Source organism: Branchiostoma floridae, chromosome 4 (genome assembly GCF_000003815.2).
Source record: "Branchiostoma floridae strain S238N-H82 chromosome 4, Bfl_VNyyK, whole genome shotgun sequence".
NCBI lineage: Eukaryota > Metazoa > Chordata > Leptocardii > Amphioxiformes > Branchiostomatidae > Branchiostoma > Branchiostoma floridae.
This window is the reverse complement of record NC_049982.1, coordinates 22,021,939-22,040,926: the sequence shown is the minus strand read 5'-3', so window position 1 is coordinate 22,040,926 and position 18,988 is coordinate 22,021,939. Positions and strand designations below refer to the sequence as shown.

Genomic DNA, 18,988 nt, shown 5'->3' with positions numbered 1-18,988 from the left:
CCTTAGGCCTGCCCTCTATGTCTATTCCTGCAACAGCAACTATTTTAATGTATTATGTTATTTACCATAACCAGGACAGGAGTTTCTTGTTAATGAAAAATTCTAAGTTTGTCCAAATGCATCAATGCTGAACTGCCCTTGATCAACAGGATCCAAAATGGCCACAGAAAAGAGCGGTGACCCGAAGCCAGAGGCAAAGCCGCCATCGTCAGCTGGTCCCAGATCCCCTGGACTCAGGCATGTCCAGACAACCACCTTGTTCCGAGTCGTCAACCCTGAACTCTTCATGCGCCCGGTAAGTAACAGCCAGCAGTGTTTTCACGTAAAACTTATAGAATAGATTATAGACCTGAAGCTGCCATGTAAGAGGAGCACATAGTTCCCAGATGGCAAACCAAGTCATTGGAAAAGCAATGATTTCAGGACAATGATTTCAGGAGTCTTTTCTGTGGCCCTTTGGAAATCTGCCTAGAAGTCAGCTGGATATTGTGGATATACTAAAAAGATACTGTTAAGCTGTAATGGTTGCAAAAAGGGTTTGTCTTTTCAGCTGGTTTGTAATGACCCAACTTAGGAAGGCAGATCTACTCTCATTGAATGTATGTAAGTTACATTGATTCTATACTCATACATTCTAAGGATCATGATGTCTTTTCTTTCAGAACAAAATGGTGATGGCCTTTGGGCTTGTGACAATTACTGGATGCATTGCCTACCTTGCTTACATGAACGCCAGCAAGGAGAACCAGAGGGACCAGCTTTATGTGAATGTCAGTTCAGACGGCACAGAAACTGTACAGAGGAGACGGTCTAAGTGGGACTGAACTGAAGGAATCAGACTTCCGGATCCCAGCAGTTTTCCATCTATACCTGTATAAGTCTATGTAAAGATACATGTACAGTTGGACGATGGTGCAGAATTTCTGTATTGTTAGTAACTTACTAGTCTCTGATAGCAAGGAGATTTCTTTGTTTGGAAAATCATGATATATGAGTAAGATACGGCTTCAGCACTTCAACTCATACGGGTACTCAATGCAGGTTACAGGCATGAGCGGTATATCTCAACAATGCTGTGTAAACTGTGGCAGACGTACAATGCAACCAAAGTCTGTCCGATTAAACTGGAGGCAGCATGTGTCAACAGCACATTGTTATATACATGTGTGTCTCATTCCAAGATTGACTTGAAGCTGTCCTTTGTGATGCCTTTGTGTGTTACACACTGGTACTGCATGACTTGATACATTTGTTCTAACCAGAAAGATGAATAATAGAATGGAAGTTTTTTTCTTCAATACTTTAATAAGTCATCTTAGATTTTAGGGAAAAACTAAGAGTTTATTGATCTTATACCACCATAAAATATTTGCAAAGATGTTGTAAATTTTTCCAAGTGGCATTTCTGTATCATTTAAGGTTATTTGCATGTTTGTTATCTGTTTGTGTTCCACTGCCATAATTTACATATGTTGCATGTCTTGAAGTACCAGAGAACTGACTGATGTTCAATGTCATCTTCTTAATCACAGTGTCTAGACACACGTAAATATGCATGTCTGCCTTGATTAGACCGAAGTCATTGTCATAACTTCCCTCCATTGGGAAGACTGTGAGGGGGGACCAGTTTTTATGGGTAGAACAAAATTTGAATACTAATAATTAATAAGGTACTGTGAGAATTGGTTCGCCCTTTAGTATTGCACCCCAGCCACATCTGAATCATGTCCAAACTCAATGTTAAGATTCACGTAAAGATACCCAAGTTAATAAGCTGATTGCCATAACTTAGACCACTCCATTTTAAAGACCTTCTAAAATGACTTAAACACTAATTAAATCAAGCATAAATAAACACATACATACGTACATATGTACATACATTCATCGGTAGTATAGTCCATCTCAAAAGATACCGAAAACATAACCTTGGCGAAAGTAACTGAACCTTCTCCTACATTTGTATTTCACGTGATCAAAACAGATTAACGTATTACGTAATACGGGAGGTTTCATGTTACAGTTCAGAGGTCAGCTGAAGGTAAACTGGGAAGGTAGTCTACAGCCATCTGTGCTGAAATGTCTAAAAGTTACGCAACATATCTCTGGGGAGCCTTCTAATTATATAGGATCATTTGGAGAAATGTCCAAACCACCGACCAGTGTGTTAATAAGAGTTTAAGACTCGCCTTGGGGATTTGTAAAGGAGGAGAAGAAATGGAAAGGAAGACAAGGCCACGTAAGCCCAACCCGATGCTCTCGGCGAACTTCATGTCAAGGGCGTCCTTTTCGTAAGTCTGACATTTTTGACGTTCTCTAAATTATCATACATGTATAACGTTAACTTTATATACTAAGGGGCGTTACTTAAAGGCAGTTTGAGTTTGGGCAATTAAGCAATGTTGTGGACCTGTATCGTAGCCAAGACTGTTGTTGTCCGACTTGACGGGATATCCATGGATGTTACGCTGTATGCGTATGTCCTTGGGTATACAAAAGGTTAGGTCACCTGAGATGGTCACCTGTAGGCGGTGTGTTTTGGCGTGTGTTTTGGCGTGACACCAAGGAGGCGGGCATAGCTTCTAGGAACTGGAAGGTCGAGCGTTTCATTCCCAATGATTGTCGTCTCATAAGTTGCAGATGGAAATGGATAAAGTACCTACTCTGATCTACAGTTCAAAGAAGGACATTGATATAATGTCCTCGGGTTTAAAACATGTTTCATTGTCTGTACGTACAAATATTTACGAATTATATGATAATTTCGCTAGATAATGCTTTCATAGCTGTCCGCAAGTAGTAATACCATCTCTTGTTCTTCAGATGAGCAGTTTGAGACGATCTTGCGGTTTTTGATCGATTTTTTTCATTTTCTCGAAACAAAGCCGGTCCTAGGGGAGGGCACCGCACCTGGACAAAAGAATTCACAGATGAAGTAATTAAATCAGTTTAAATTCAAGAAGGGAGATTTTACACCACAATATCTTTCAAACCCTAGTAGCTAACACTGTTGATAAGATTTTCGTATGCTCAACATTCTTTCATTCATTCATGACTTCATTCATTCATTTGTGACTTTATCAATTCCTCTCATTTTACGCTTTAGGTGGTTGGATCCTCTTTTTGCAAAAGGCTACAGGAAGAGGCTGGAGGAGTCGGACTTGTACAATGTTATAGAGGAGGAGTCTTCACAAAAACTTGGAGGAGACTTAGAGAGGTAAGTAAGCACGTGAGAGGCAAGACACGGCCAGAAACCAGAACAGAATGTTCTAATATTTTCGGTCTGCCCATGAGAATCGGTCCGCACGGGCGTGGCCTACAACCTACGAAAGCCTATACGTACAAAGTGCACATACGATGGCTACCTAACTGATAGCAACGTCATGGAACTCTACCCGCGTGTTGAAGTGCAGCTAGTAGACAGAAATTTCGGAGGCTGTTGTATGTAGTCTCCAAGCAGACCCTACGGTGCCTTAGAGATAGTATCAAAGCTGGCAAAGGAGTATAGCCCGTTTGACTCCCTTGCAGAGCTCCCTGATCGGTGTATGCTGCATGCGTATGCACAGTGCCCGATACAGCCGCTTGGTTGATGCACTTTGTATGACAGTATATATAGGTTTTCGTAGTTTTAGGCAACGCCCCGCGGCCCGATTCTCACTGTCGGACCAAAAATGTTACAACGCTGGAACGAATATTTTAGAAGGCCACACTGTGTGAACGATCACATCAGTGAGACTTTTAAAATCTATCCCCAGGGCATGGCAGAAAGAACTGGACCTGGCCACCACAACTTGGAAACCGCCCAGTTTCCAGAGAGCCCTGCTGCAATGCTTTGGGTTTAAGTATGCACTGATCGGCCTTTGTTTCTTTGTCGAGGTAAATATGAAATATCACTGTTGTACAGGCGTGATTGTAGATTTGATGTTTCCATACGATGTACAATACTATAGTGGTAAGTTAATAGAAGTCGTGTCGTTCATGTATGTTTATTTTTATGCATAATTATCAATTCTACTTATCTATTGTGTGAGTTTTCTCCAAAATCAGTTTATCTAAACTGTAGGGACTCATTTGCTACGATCAATGAATAGATGCGTGAATTTTGAAATTATATCATTGTAATTTGCTGTTCTAGGAAGTTTTACAACTTGCTCAGCCAGTTTTCTTGGGTCTGCTAATCTCGTCCCTCTCTGCGGACACCACCGTGTCCCGCCAGGAGGCGTACCTGTACGCGTTTGCCGTCAGTTTCTGCACGTTGTACAAGTCCGTGTGTCACCACCAGTGGCAGTGGCCGTCGTGGAGGTGGGGACAACTCAGGATCAAGGTGGCTTGCAGTTATCTCATCTACCGCAAGGTGGGTCTGTTCTAAAGTTCGCCATAACTTCGGGCATTTTTAATGTCTACTGTTCCATCAGCTATAGTTTCTCACAAGCAATACATTTAATTTAATCGTATATTCTATTTTTTTACTATTGCTTGCTTCTGGTGTTATTATTTTAGACATTGCGACTGAGTAATTCGGCTCTGCAGAAGACAACGACTGGGCAAATCATAAACCTTCTTTCAAACGACATAGACAAGTTTGATCACGTAAGTACTATAAAACTTGAAGCCATGAAACCCATACAAGCTCATATACTACCAGGAAGTATCACGTATCAAGGAATAGTATACTTTATATCAACTGTACAAAAATCATAACGGATCATACAGGGCAACAACCGAGATTGTGAGTTCCATTAGAGTTAGTAATAAAGACGAAGAAATCAAGCCTGCCTGAAGATTACGAAAACAGCTGTTTAGCCACACATGAAAATGCCATTTTGTTTTTCCTTATAAGTTTCCTTGAAATGATATTTTTATGGCGTCGCCTTACAACGTCCTATTTGTCTTGAATGAAAGATATTTCTATTTCTTTTGCAGAAGTACTATCTTGCCCATTACTTCTGGCTGGCCCCGATGAATGTAATAGTAGTGACAGCGGTTCTGTGGAGAGAGCTGGGCCCGTCCTGTCTGCCAGGCATGTGTTACGTCCTGTTGCTGCTGCCTGTGCAATCTGCCATGGGGAAACTGTTCGGGAAATACAGGTACGCAAGAACATCATATATATAGGGGCCTGGCAACTCTTAGAGGTTTAAAATTGAAGCACATTCCCATTTCAAACTGTGAACTGGCTTGTTTCTTCCAAAAGGTCGCAGACCGCCAGCCGGACAGACGACCGTGTGCGGTTGATGAGTGAAGTTTTGGCCGCCATGAGGGTCATCAGGATGTACGCGTGGGAAAAACCGTTCGGTGCCGTGATCACGAAACTTAGGAGGTACGAATTTACCTTCTACGTAAAGGTTAATGATATGTTTGTAGCTGTCACAGAAAAGACCAGGTGCCCAGATATTGTTGATTTTTTTACACATTATGGGTACGCGTGTTCAACACGTGAAACATACTACATAGTGATTGGACTACCACGCGGTGGAGTCATCCAATCGGTACCAGCCGTCCACATCACATGACGCTTACAACAAGTACATGAAACCACGTAACGGCTCCCAATCTTGTTGGCTGGGTAGCGACTATATGGTCTCATTGATGAGTTTCTTCTTCCCATAGACTTCTATGTTATAATTCGTGGTTTAAATGGGCGCGTTCATAATGAAGCTACGTGAAATTTCAGCAGATTTTTCATTCTTTGTCGAGCACATTTACCCTATATCGTGGGAAAAAATTGCCAATGTAAACTATACATAGAAACTTTTTTTATAGCAATTACAAACTACGATTAGTCAATCCCCACAAAAGGCACGTTTTCGCTGCTATTGTACAACCGCACCACTCAGAACCCACGACTGTGTACCTCCGATCTAGCGCGCGGCTGCCAAACTTTACCTGCTTATTTCTTCAGTTAGAAACAAAATTTCACCAATCTAACTTTTGATATCAGTTCCGCTGGCTAAAAGGGAATTTCTCACCGCTAAAAACATGCGTCTATATAGCCGTTCAGTTTTTGGCTCGGATCTCTTTTAGATCCCCACTAGCGGAGTAATACATCAATGAGACCATATGAAGCGGACCAAATATAGACTCCAAGCTAAGTTCGACTCTGTGTAGAATGGCTTAACTAACATATGAAAAATATATAACTGTGGAAACACTAACAAACGTAGACACACCGAAAATTGTTTCCCTCGTCTTAGGGACATAGATATTCTGCCATATTTAACCTCCTTGATCACACCTACGTTTCTGCTCGCAGACGTGAAGTGAGCACAATCATGAAAGGCGCCGTGTGCCAGGGGCTCAACAATGGGTTATCCTATGCCGCGGTTCGTGTGGTTGTCTTCCTCACGTTCGCTACGTACGCACTTCTGGGAAACCCTATCACCGCCTCCAAGCTCTTTGTTGCCATTGGCTTGTATAACCAGCTTCAGTTTACGGTTGCCAAGATATTTCCGCTTGCGGTTCAGCATTGGTTCGAGAGCCAAGTGTCCATCAAGAGAATACAGGTAAGAGAAAACCAATAAACCTGTAACTTAAAAAGTGTAAGACAACAATTGCGAGCGAATACAGCATATTTCATTCCATCCCCCTTGCTTCCCAAGAAAAAAGACTCTTCCATATAATTTTGCAGAAATGGAATACCCAAATATGGACTATTCTAACATCACTCCTACTCTAAACTAGAATTTCCCAAATTTGACGCTCCATATAATAACGGACGAAATAAAAAATACTAAATTGTTAACTAAACTGCTATGTTTACGCTTAGATTAAAAAAAGGGATCGGAATTGCATATTACTTCATTCGTATGATATTACGTATTTTAGGGAAATTGACATTTGCATTTACAAATTACTACATTGTATTTACAATCATTATATGCTTATCATGGTACTATATTCAAAGGTAGAAAACTAGAGCTCTACCTATCAGACTTTGCGAGTGCATCACAAAGCAAAAGTGCCCTCACATAGCCCTCCTCAATCATAACTAACAGGGTAGTATTGCAAAGGGAAATGGATAATATTTCCGATAACATGTACTAGCAACCGAAGTATTTATGTATATTAGACTTTTCCTTTTCACAACTAGTAGTCTCATCTGACTCAGATCTTCTGACTGGAGTGTTGTTTTTCGCTGTTATATGTAGCCGTTGTAGGTGGCGCTTCTGCGGAGAGAAGACAATACCAATCGTGGCTAAGCTTGTGTCCCCCATCGTCCCGGTTCATTGACGTTTGCTGTGTTCAGGTTATTAGACTGACTGTCTGCCGTGGTACATTTTCAGGAGTTTTTGATGCTGGATGAAATACAGCCTGCCCTTGTCCGGGATTGTGACAACACGGCATCTGATTCCTGTCAATCTTCAAAGCAAACAATATGCAGTATAACGGCAGAAGGCATTTCAGCTAGCTGGGATCAGGTACTCTTATGATCTATTGCACTTGTCAATTCATCAATGTACATGTTCACTTAAATATTTCATTTTTTCGTTTTGTTTTGTAATTATACAGGAGACAGAAAAAGTTAACCTGAAGAACGTAAACTTCAGTGTGCAGGCCGGTCAGCTTCTAGCGGTCATTGGGCCCGTGGGTTCAGGAAAGGTGAGTTTTTTCCTTGTCAGTATCTTCCCAAAGAACGACATATCACTGATGTATCTAACTGCACCACGGTGAAGAGAATAAATGAGAATAAATCATTTGAAGATGAGCACATGTTACCTTCGCTAAGAAGGTTATGTTTCCGGTGCATGCCGTGGGGTGGGTTCTTCTATTGTATTGCTAGCTGGCAGAACATGTACAGTTTATATATATTCGGACCTGGCTCTTTTGGCGACGCCTCATGGGGGCGAGCCTAACAGTTTAGTGTGCGTCCGTTTGTCAAGAATTCCCAGAATTGTACAGGCATGTCTGGAATTTACATTCCGCGCGTGCGTAGTTGCATCTGCTGGACTGAACCATTACCTCCATGGGTAGACTTTTCTGTTGCAGGCTCACACTCATTACGTGTGCACGGTACCGGTGGTGTAAGTACTCGCAGCAATTTTTGAACAACCGTCGTGTAAAACTGAGAAATGGTGTTCAGGAACAGGATGCGACCCACAATGTTGAAAAGAAATGACGTGTTTGGTGGAGAAACCGCAGAGACAGGGAGGTGGACAGAGTTCTATTGTATTTAGAGTCCCAAGAATCGGGACAGGCATTCCAAGACGTCTGGAATTAGACAGTTCCCAGACAGGATAACAAGAGGTCAGAGTTGCTAGATAGCAGGGCGGAGGTTGATAGCTCATCCATCAAGTACCTAGTTAGGACCTTGTTAGCACTTGGCAGGCTGTAAACAGAGCCAGAGGAAAGGCGAATACTAAAACATACCAACAATATACAAACCATAACTCCGTCGCCATTCGGATGCTTTTTCATTGCAACAATGTTTTGTAACTGCAGTGGGTCATTGCTGAAAACTTATGGACTTATGGCTGGTGGATCGAATTTGATGTATTTCGTATGTCGGTACCTCAGGTGATTGACACAGAGAAATGCCGTTTATGCAAATTATGGCACTCTTTCTTCTCTAATTCATTTACTGAACGTGCTTGTCTATAATATCGATTAAGGTCAGACATTTACGGCACTGGAAAATTCTCTAAAGATTCAGACGTTTCCTGCTGCATCCAGTACCTTTGCGACCGATAATGACCACTAAGGAACATATTTCCTTTCCTTTCTAAAGTCTTCCTTGCTGAGTGCCATACTCGGGGAGCTCCCGCCGGTGTCCGGGCGTATATCAGTCCGCGGGCGGGTTGCGTACACGTCCCAGCAGCCCTGGGTCTTCTCCGGCACCGTCAGACAGAACATTCTCTTCGGAGCAACCTGGGATGCAGACAGATACAAGGACGTGCTGAATGTTACCGCACTTAGTAAGGTAATTATGGGTTAGTGCGTCGCAAGGAAAAACTACACGAAAGACTTATTCGAGACTCTCCTTTAACTAAAATGATCGTATGCTTTTATTAACATCCGAACCCGGAAAGGTTTATTTCTACCTGTGTTGCCAATTCTACAAGAGCACAATGCTATGGTACGTAAACGTTTCGTGAATTAGTATTTTTCTGGTAGCATGGATCATCCTATAACTTCTTAGCTCCCACAAAATTTCCGATAGCACTTTCACAATGCACATTTCCTTACCCCCAACAATGTATCCCTGTGTAATTGTTCGTCTGCTTAAGGGTACTAGCGTTAGCAAATAGACTATTATCTTATGTAATTTTCTGTCTGTCTTCCTGTTGTTTAACTAGGACATTGAGTCGTTTCCACACGGAGACCGGACGTTAGTAGGGGACCGAGGGATCACCTTGAGCGGTGGGCAGAAGGCCAGGATTGGTCTGGCAAGGTACGTTAGGACGGTTTTCATCTCTTATATCCATGTACGACTCTGTGTGTCCTTGTATGTTCGTGTGTGCATCTCTCTCTCTCTCTCTCTCTCTTTCTCTCTCTCTCTTTCTCTCTCTCTCTCTCTCTCTCTCTCTCTTTTTCTCTCTCTCTCTCTCTGTGAGTATGTAGTGTTTCCAACCCCACTCACTGTTCTGCGCTAAACAGTATTAGAGTGGGTCTTTGGACTTCCCTAACTGACGGTGCCTATCTTTTCTTCAGAGCCCTTTACCGAGACGCAGACATATATCTCCTTGATGACCCACTAAGTGCTGTGGACGCAAAGGTGGGAAGACACATCTTTGATAGGTAAGCCTTGATCTTGAGTTTATTTCTAATTATATCGTTTTTTTGCTCATCTTATTCGTGTATGCTATAATTTAGGCGCAAAAGCGTAAAGTTAAGCTAAGGATGTAAGACCAACTGCTAGCCAGTCGCTTGCAAAACTGAAGACTCTGGCAGAATTCTAGACTTCTTTCCGACATGCTTCTGGAAGAAGACTCAGACTCTTTGCATGTCAATAACGAAATCAGAGTATTGCTCTGCGGTTTTTCAGGTGCATTCTTGGGGCCCTGAAGTCCAGAATATGCGTCCTGGTGACGCACCAGCTGCAGTATCTACAGCAGGCAGATCAGATACTCGTGCTAAAAAAAGTGAGTAGAAACTCTCCGCAGGACATCCTAAATAAAGGGCATTTAAGAAAACGATAAACTGAAAAAGATCTTCATATCAAATGCAAAATCAATTATCCCCAAGCTATACATACTTCAGAGATACAGATGATTTTTTAGAAGGCATGTTATCAAAATGGCCATTATGATTGGATAGAGGTCAACTACTATCAAACTTGTACAATGGGAGGTTCACTCTAATGCGCACTTCCATAGGGACAGCAGGCTGCCATCGGCACATATTCAGAGCTGCTTCAGTCTGGACTGGACTTTGCCGAGCTGCTCAAAAGAAAGGAGGATGAAGAAAGTTCTTGTGGAAAAGACGATTTTGTGGAGAAGAGAAGAGAGTCATTGAAACGGTCTTTACGTCGAAGAAGAAGAACATCTTCCGTTGCCGTGACTGGGTCAGGACCTACCCGGGAACGTGAGGTAATTTGGATGATTTTATGAAATGTATTGATCAAAACAGTGAGGAAATCAAATGCACTGCAAAAAAAGGGTGTTTGCTGCCACGTGACTATGACGTCATCAAATGTCCGCCATGTTTGTGGTTAAAGATGTTGGCAAAGTTAATATGCAAAAAATGGTTAGAAATGATTTTCCTTAACCTTTATCTATGTTTTTCTGAAAACATATGAATCAAACAGTTTGAATAATTCATTTTCCGGCATTTGTTTCTCCCGGAGAGTTAACGTCAGCTCTAATACTTGTTCCACCGGGGACTCTAAGTCGAGATCTTCTCAAGGGTGTCTTGTACACCGATATCTGCAAATATGACTTGACACCTCGGAGATTTCATATTCAGATTCACTTTGTTTGGCAGAAATAAGTTCCCAGCAATATGAGAGCCGATGTTTATGTCCTCATCTCTTTGCCAGGACGAAGATCACGAGGTAGAGGAGGATAGAGAGAAGGGTCACGTGGGTTGGAGTGTCTACAAAGACTTCGTGACGTCAGGGACAGGAGTGTGGGGGGTCCTGCTGGCAATACTCCTCAACATTGCTTATCAGGTGATCTACAGGTTTACAATCGTCAATTTGGAATCTGCATTTATCAATCTTCCAAAAGGGATATGTATTGGGAATTGTGTTGTGACATACATGAGCTAAATTGTGTTTTACTCTTTCAGAGTTTGTATATGCTGACAGATTGGTGGTTTACTTACTGGTAAGTGTGTGCATCATTAAAGGCTATGTAATAAAAGGCAAGAACCAAATATGATTATCAAGAGCATCGCATTACAATCCCTACGTGTAAAAAGTTACTTCAACAATAGTGCTAGATTGCAAAGTGATCGCCATATTCACTAGAATGCCATCATCAGTAATAAATATAGTACCTTGCATCAAAATCCCGAGCCTAAAGAATGATTTTATTGTATTTCGAGCAAACATGGACATATATAAATTGCATAATACCACAATTGTTGTTGAGTGTAATCAGAAAATGTGTATTTTGGTTTCATACCAACTTTAAGCTTTGAAAGTTATTTTGAAGTTTCCTCTATCTTTATTTTTGTCAGTGTCACATCGTACATGGATTAGGATTGGAAACGAATTTTACTTGATATGGCAGACATACGTGATGTAATATAACGTACAGTTGGTCCTTTTTAATTTTTGCAATATCCAGGGCAAATCAGTACTTGAAGGAGGGTCGAAATGTGTCTACGTCATCCTCAAGTATCAATCTAACAGTGAATGGAACGATAACGCGAGCTAACGTCAGTGCTGCAGTTTTGGACATAACGTACTACGTCACTGTGAGTGCTGCTTTAACGGCGACTGTCTTGGTTCTGAGCATCTTACGAGCGGTTTTCTTGTTCTACATGTGTCTCTCGTCTTCACGGAGCCTCCATAATCAGATGTTTGCCGCCATCATCAGGGTCCCGATCTTGTTCTTTGACACGAACCCCGTCGGTAAGTGTATGGTGTTCGAGTCATGTTTTATCTACTCTCCCAACACGTTCCTAGTTAGATCTTGGAAGCACAAACTGTGATGGGGCATTTGAGGTTATGCCCAGTGCATGTTGGTCTACGTTTTTAATGGATGCTTTTTCTTTCAACATGGTAGCCGTTTTGCCTCGGTAAAAATATTAATGTCCATTGCGATATGGCATCCAGTAACCATTGGTTCAAAACCTGCCAGTTTTTATAAGTTTTGGTCAAAGTCCTACCAACACACAAAATCTAAGAAAGTTTTATTTTTTTCTATTTGATATTTCCATTTTTTCTTTCAATGTTGCTTTCCTTTTACTGACATGTACATCAGCTTTGAATTGTTCCAACATGCGTATCGTGAGGGTGATTTTGTCATTCGTCTTTTATTGGATTACAGACCTTATAATCAACCAGAATTTGGGGTTGTACTTCCACCAATGTTTATAACATATGGTACAGGTAAAAAAAAGTCCGTATCTTGTTACTTAATAGAACCACCTGCTCCTTCCAGGGCGCATCTTAAACAGATTTTCCAAAGATGTTGGATTGTTGGACCACCTCTTGCCCTTAAATGTTGCCGAAGTAATTCAGGTATGTAAAAAAAATCATGCCTTCTCCTCAAAGAATATCAATAGCAATACCGTTCATCCACCGGCAAGATACAATATCAAGCTTTCAAAACTCTACTGACTTCAAAATTGGACAGTATCTTGATTAGATTAAAAATGGACAGTGTCTTGAAAGTATGAAAATCTTTTGATCTCTTCACTTCTGAGTGTTGAACTGAATTCTGTATTCTTCGTCGTCGTGATTTGTCTGTCAGTGATCAAACTCCAACCTTCAAAGTTCCACTCGTTCCACCAGACCTACCACATTGAAACAATGGTGTTATCAAGACCTTCCTGAGAATGTCTCGAAAACCTGGATACCTGATTACTGACGCTGTAATAATAGATCTATGAAACTTCAGCATCTTCCCTAACATGGTGATATTGGCGTATCCGTTGGCATAATGAGAGCTGATTTTAACTACTCGTTACGATTTCCAGTTCTTGATGATGACTGTTGGCGTGTTTCTATTGGCGGGGATCGTGAACCCCTGGGTTTTCATCCCGAGCATCCCCATCATGGTCACGTGTCTCGTCGTCATCAGGTATTACCTGGCGACGTCACGTGACATCAAGCGTTTAGAAGGCACCAGTGAGTTTTTTTTTAATTACACCCTGCAAGGGTCTTATCGGGATACAATATAAACCTCTTACCCCCAATATTGTGTTGGCTCGTAGGTTTGTTAGTTTATTACCTCCATTCCCCTTTGGTCCTCTTATCACTGACAGAAGTGTTAATCATAATCAATACAAATTGACCTCCACAATATACCTCATACAAGGTGGCTGTTGTCTAACTTTTTACTGTATTTGTACACTCAGCCCGCAGCCCAGTGTTCTCCCACTTGTCGGCCACTCTGCAGGGTCTGTGGACCGTCCGGGCCTGCAATGCGCAGCACATCTGCCAGGAGGCGTTCAGCGCGCACCTGGACCTGCAGTCGGAAGCCGTGTTCCTGTTTCTCGCCATCAACAGGTGGCTGGCGCTGCGGCTGGACGTGCTGGTCGCGCTGTTCGTGGTGGTGGTGGCCTTCATCAGCGTGTTTGCTGCTGAGAGTAAGCACATATCCAGTATTCCTACCTGTCATACAGTCAGGACGTCAGCAACATGAGTTGATGAGAAAGAAATCCGTTATCAATATATTGCCCACTTTTAGAAATGATAGGAAGGGTTTCGGTTCTTACCATGCATAACATAATAGTTGGGCCATCATCATAATTGTCATCACAAAAATTCTAAAATCATAAGTCTTTTTTCAGGTCTCGACGGAGGCCTTGTTGGTCTGTCCTTGTCCTATGCAATATACCTGACCAACGGGTTCCAGTATGCGGTACGGCTGGCGGCAGAGGTGGAGACATTGGTAAGCATGTCATAAAACACAAAATTCTGTCATATTGAGAGAATCTTGCTGCACAAAAAGTCCATTTAATGAATCTTGTTTCCTACTTTCAAAACGTTTAATCCAACAAAATGCCGAGAAGGTGCCGATTTCTGATTATCTCATCTTTCTAACATTTCAACAGTAAGAAAACGTGCATTCCAAAACCTGCTCACCGGTATATGTGTTCAATCGTTCTATGATACTAACATTACAAAAATGTTGGTCTTTGGTCTCTTCACTTCTACAGTTTTAGTCTTCCTATGCCTAACACTGTACAACACCCTTCACTACGTTTACTGTACACTCAGATGACGTCGGCTGAAAGAGTCCTGACCTACGCCCGGATGGAGCCCGAGGCCCCGCTACAAACAGCCGTTACCCCGCCGCCGGGCTGGCCCCAGCATGGCAGCATCCGCCTGGAGGGAGCGTCCTTCGCATACACACCTGGCGGACCGGACGTGCTGACGGGACTCCATGCCACCATCCATGGCGGAGAAAAGGTCAAGTTTCACCATACGTCACCGACAAGACCCTATGCCATTTTAATGCCAACACATTGCTAGCCCGAGGTACTAGTACTTGCGGATGTCAAATCCGCCCCCATTTACTCCTTTCCATTTGGGATTCTGTGGTAACACTCGAAGTCGACGAAAAATGTTGCCACTATGTTAAGCAATGCCACACAATGTTATATGGCCAGGCCTCTTCAGAAACTTTCTACCAAATGATGTTGTCAAAATCACAACTGTGTGTTCAGAACTTCTCATAGCACCCCAAAGAAGTACGATGACGCCCTATCTTCATGTTCTCTTGTTGTCTAGATCGGCATCGTGGGTAGGACGGGTGCAGGTAAGAGCTCGCTTGTGCAGATGTTGTTCCGAATGGCGGAGCCGCGAGGTAACATCACGATCGACGGCATGGACATCGCCGGGCTCGGACTGCACACTCTGCGGACCAACCTTTCCGTCATCCCACAGGACCCCGTCCTGTTCTCCGGTACCCTCAGGAAAAATCTCGACCCGTTCGAGCAGTTCTCAGACCAACAACTGTGGCGCGTTCTTGAGGAGGTAAAGGCAATCTTCACTCTCAGATCATTTTTTATCAAAATCTTTTTTGTCTGTTAAAGAAAATACATATCTGTCGCCCTGTATTTACAATTGCCATACTTTGAAACACATTTTCCCGTACTTGTATCGGTATCAACATAACAAGCCCGTGACATCCAGGTAATAATATGCCCCCAAAAGCAGTTACTCAATGAACTGGATATGATTTTGGAAACGGTCAGACGTTTTTGATAGCATCCACCATATTTCGTCACTGGCGAACGATAGTGGCTGCTATCTAAAACTGTCGGTCAGACGGCGAAACGATCGGACTTTCCAACGTTTGGCAGGTCTTATAAAGAAGCTTTTTATCGTGATTGGTAATAGGATGGTGTGACTTTATAACACCCCAGGTCTTAGATGGTCAAGCATACAAGAAATATAGATTACATGTCAAAATATCCTGTTTAGCAATGAATACCGAGGTAGAACAAAGCACCTGGCGTGATAACCGTCTGTCACTCCAGGTGCAGTTAAACCAGGTGGTCGCAGACCTACCTGGGAAGCTGGAGACAGAGCTGTTAGAGTCCGGGAGTAACCTCAGTGTGGGACAGCGGCAGCTGATGTGTCTGGCCAGGGCGATGCTTAGGAGAAATAAGATCCTCATCATTGACGAGGCTACAGCGAACGTTGACCCCAGGTAACAACGTCCGGGCGTTCCATGTCCATGCCAGTTTCAATTACCTAAAATCATCTTCAGTTATCTTCATTGAGTTTGCGACAAACCATCAAGGACAAGATGAATGGCCGTATCTTAAATATTTCATGTTATGAGATCTTTGAACTTTTATCTTGTTGGTGATTTTTTGCTGCATCAGACGTGAGTATAATGTTACAGTAGTCGGTTTAATCACAAAAGTCAGCTGGTTTTGGAGCCTGAACGAGGTTTTAAAACTAGCCTGCGCGTACCATCCTATTACTACTGAGGCTTCTTCTGCTTGCTGCCTTTTGTTTCAGGGTAGCGAGTAAAAGGAGCCCAAATAGTAATTGTATGGTACACAGGCCAGTTCCTGACCCTGGAACTGCTTGTTTGAGAAGTATGATATCATAGAAATGACAAAGTTCTTAGTATGCAGAGGGTTTGGGGTGGGGGCTTCCGCCAAGTCCGGCGATATTGATAATCAGCTGCCATGGCCAGCCTTCGCTATGTCTACTGGTTGTTCTATTGGGCCAAAATTTGCTGCATCATTGCGTTTAGATCGTCATCAGTAGCTAACACATTGGTATGCTTCCTGAAAGCTGAACTCGACTATAGTACATGTCTTTATCAGATATGTGCTGGAAATATATTCTCCTACGCAGATTCAAACCCGCGTCTCATAACTCCGCTAGGTTAGTGAGTACAGATCTAGAGGAATATCTACTACTCGGCCGGTTCATCTCTGCATAGGAGAATGACTGGACATGGGGCCTGGCAAAACGTTGTGGCGAATCAAACGTCTTCACTTTAATTACCACAGGACCGATCAATTGATCCAGGAGACCATCAGAGTGAAGTTTAGATCTTGCACGGTAATGACCATCGCACACAGACTCCACACTATCATAGACTCCTACAAAATCATGGTGAGTTCGTTTTCTCGCACAATCCTTATTCTACTCTCCAAGCAGAGGTTGGCTCCGGCTGTTTGTAGATATGAAATCAGTGGATATGAAAAAAAAAAAACCGGCACAAAATGGACCGCCTGACAGAAACACATAAAACACGTCAAACACAGCCGGAGCCGATCCTCTGCTTGGAAAATACGTCTATAGACACTCAAACTTCAGTGCGTTCTTATAATTAGCTTAATGCCAGGCTTTCCAACACTTGTAGGTGACAATCTTCGTCCACATAGTTATGTAAGAATTGCAGCTTGGGATTGTCCACCTGTAGTGGCGTATGGTCAACTACATGTATACTATAAACGTAACACAGAAAATTTGATCATATCCCCGTAAAGACTTTATCAAATGCTTTGTATTATATATCAAGAGATAGAGAACTGTCCTTTACGGAGTCATTCGCAAATTGATTACCTGAGCTATTTATTTCAGTACGTCGCGAAAAATAAATGTTGCACATAAGCGAGTAAAGATTCTCCATATATAGGCATAGTCGTGTTTCTTTAGTCAAGCAACCACTGGCTATGGCAACATATCATATTACTGGGCTTTTTTTTTACTTACAAACAACGTATTTCTCAAGGTTATTTCAGATGGTCTCATTCAGGAGTTTGATGAGCCATTTTGGCTGCTGAAGAACAGACAGGGCCACCTGAGTCGCCTGTTGAGAGACCTAGGAGAGGCCGAGGCTGGCCAGCTTAGAGCCGAAGCACAGAGGTGCTTCTACAGCCGGCATCCAAATGCGGAGGTCACGGGTTTATGAATAGTTCTGTGTACATTTCTGAATTGTTCTTTTTTTTTCATATATAATATTTGCCATCGCGGTAATCTCCCAACACATGGATCAGTTCATATTCATCAATTATAGGTGCATGGTACATACATGATACAAAATCATTTTATTAATAATTAACAGTTTCTTTAAAAGAATTAGATACTTATACCGTGATTCACACATAGTATGTTGAATAAACGTAGTATTTTGTGTCTTTTGAGTGAAATAGGGTTATCTTTATGACAGGAATATGGGTACTTTGCTAGAGTGAGGTAAACATTTAGATATTCACCAAGTAGAACAAATTGCATATGTCCATATCTAAACCAAAGATTTGTTTTTTAGTTCTATCCCACTATTCTTGCAGCCATTTACACTCGATGAACATGTGAATGTATGTAGTTTTCCTCTTTGTCATATATTACGCATGTGGGGCTGTAAATATTCCCGGTAGCGTTTACTGTTTTTCATCTATTGAGTAAAAGTTTACAATGGATAATCTTGTAGAATTTTGAAATTGAATTATCTAAGTTTGATTATCTAAGTTTGTGCTTTTCATATTCTACTCCAGACTAAATTGGGGAATTAAGTGTTCCAATGGATTTCGACAGAAGGTATTATAACATGTTTCATAAGACTAACGAAGTACAAGAATCGACTGATAAGTATATCAATTTGAACACTGCAGGAATTAAACCATAACTTATAGTCATTAATGCTACGTAACATTTCCCTGGAAGTTGTTCGCATTCATAAATTCACTCATCCTCATTGCTTCATAAATTACCTTCTATCTTAAAGATTTTTAACAGCCTATCGGATGTAACATTTTCCGAGTTGTCACATACGAGGGTGCTTCAGAAAGTAATGCCATTGGTTTTAAAACAGGCTCAATTTTTCATCAAATGAGTTGAAATTTGGCAAAGGTAAAGGCATATGTCCTCTTGATATTGATATATTTCAAATAGTTATTCAGATTTTAATGAGCAACTGAGTTGATTTCAAGATGATCACACCCCTTGCATGTTGTCAGATGATCAGTTCCTCTAGATCTGACCCACTTATAACTACTGTAGGAAACTGACATTTCGTCTGCTTATTAGTGTGTGTCTCTGTAAATGACATGCCAATTTTCATTTTGGAACTCCCAGTGGTTTCTCTTTCACAGCTCTTAGAATTGAGCGAGTTGCTATGGTGCAGGAAGTTTGAATACTAGCCAGATATGTGATTTGTTGATTAAAGGCTTGTGTAGACTGCTTTTTCATTAACTAAAAGATATTAAACCTGACACAATCACTGTTTAAAGATCAAGAAGTTTGTCAATTTTGATTCCTCTCACCTAATTAGAAAGTCGGCTACGGAAACTTTAATCAGTCCGCCCCTGATGCACGACCCTGATGACATTTCTCATTACCTTACTTCACCCCAGGAACTAAAAAAGACAAACTGATTGGAATTCAAAGATGAAAATAGACATGTGG

The 18,988-nt window shown here is 41.8% G+C and overlaps 2 protein-coding genes across 3 annotated transcripts; both read left to right on the top strand.

Moving 5' to 3' along the window:
* The first annotated feature begins 157 nt into the window (after positions 1 to 157).
* LOC118413635 (small integral membrane protein 8-like) lies at positions 158 to 824 on the top strand. The gene is made up of 2 exons (XM_035817160.1): positions 158 to 295; positions 663 to 824. Exons 1-2 carry the CDS (start codon positions 158 to 160, stop codon positions 822 to 824), a joined length of 300 nt encoding a protein of 99 aa, XP_035673053.1.
* LOC118414012 (multidrug resistance-associated protein 4-like) lies at positions 823 to 18,315 on the top strand. 2 transcript variants are annotated; one of them, XM_035817726.1, is made up of 27 exons: positions 823 to 2,291; positions 3,107 to 3,217; positions 3,756 to 3,876; positions 4,217 to 4,354; positions 4,501 to 4,590; positions 4,924 to 5,087; positions 5,192 to 5,317; positions 6,251 to 6,500; positions 7,281 to 7,415; positions 7,507 to 7,596; positions 8,723 to 8,914; positions 9,291 to 9,385; positions 9,646 to 9,732; positions 9,980 to 10,076; positions 10,311 to 10,523; positions 10,973 to 11,104; positions 11,224 to 11,261; positions 11,727 to 12,013; positions 12,546 to 12,625; positions 13,084 to 13,234; positions 13,465 to 13,695; positions 13,900 to 14,000; positions 14,330 to 14,521; positions 14,843 to 15,088; positions 15,595 to 15,767; positions 16,588 to 16,693; positions 17,316 to 18,315. In XM_035817726.1, exons 1-27 carry the CDS (start codon positions 2,218 to 2,220, stop codon positions 17,493 to 17,495), a joined length of 3,900 nt encoding a protein of 1,299 aa, XP_035673619.1. In that variant the 5' UTR covers positions 823 to 2,217; the 3' UTR covers positions 17,496 to 18,315. The 2 variants fall into 2 exon arrangements, with proteins under 2 accessions (XP_035673619.1, XP_035673618.1); XM_035817725.1 differs by having other exon boundaries at positions 4,136 to 4,354; positions 17,316 to 18,314.
* Positions 18,316 to 18,988: the final 673 nt, after the last annotated feature.

What these genes read in the sequence shown, in the direction of transcription:
- LOC118413635 (XM_035817160.1), top strand. Translation starts at nt 158, where the DNA reads ATGGCCACAGAAAAGAGCGGTGACCCGAAGCCAGAGGCAAAGCCGCCA. An exon ending in CTGAACTCTTCATGCGCCCG is followed by an intron (nt 296 to 662) that starts GTAAGTAACAGC and finishes CTTTTCTTTCAG; the next exon opens with AACAAAATGGTGATGGCCTT.
- LOC118414012 (XM_035817725.1), top strand. Translation starts at nt 2,218, where the DNA reads ATGGAAAGGAAGACAAGGCCACGTAAGCCCAACCCGATGCTCTCGGCG. An exon ending in GCCTTTGTTTCTTTGTCGAG is followed by an intron (nt 3,877 to 4,135) that starts GTAAATATGAAA and finishes TTGCTGTTCTAG; the next exon opens with GAAGTTTTACAACTTGCTCA. An exon ending in TAGACTCCTACAAAATCATG is followed by an intron (nt 16,694 to 17,315) that starts GTGAGTTCGTTT and finishes GTATTTCTCAAG; the next exon opens with GTTATTTCAGATGGTCTCAT.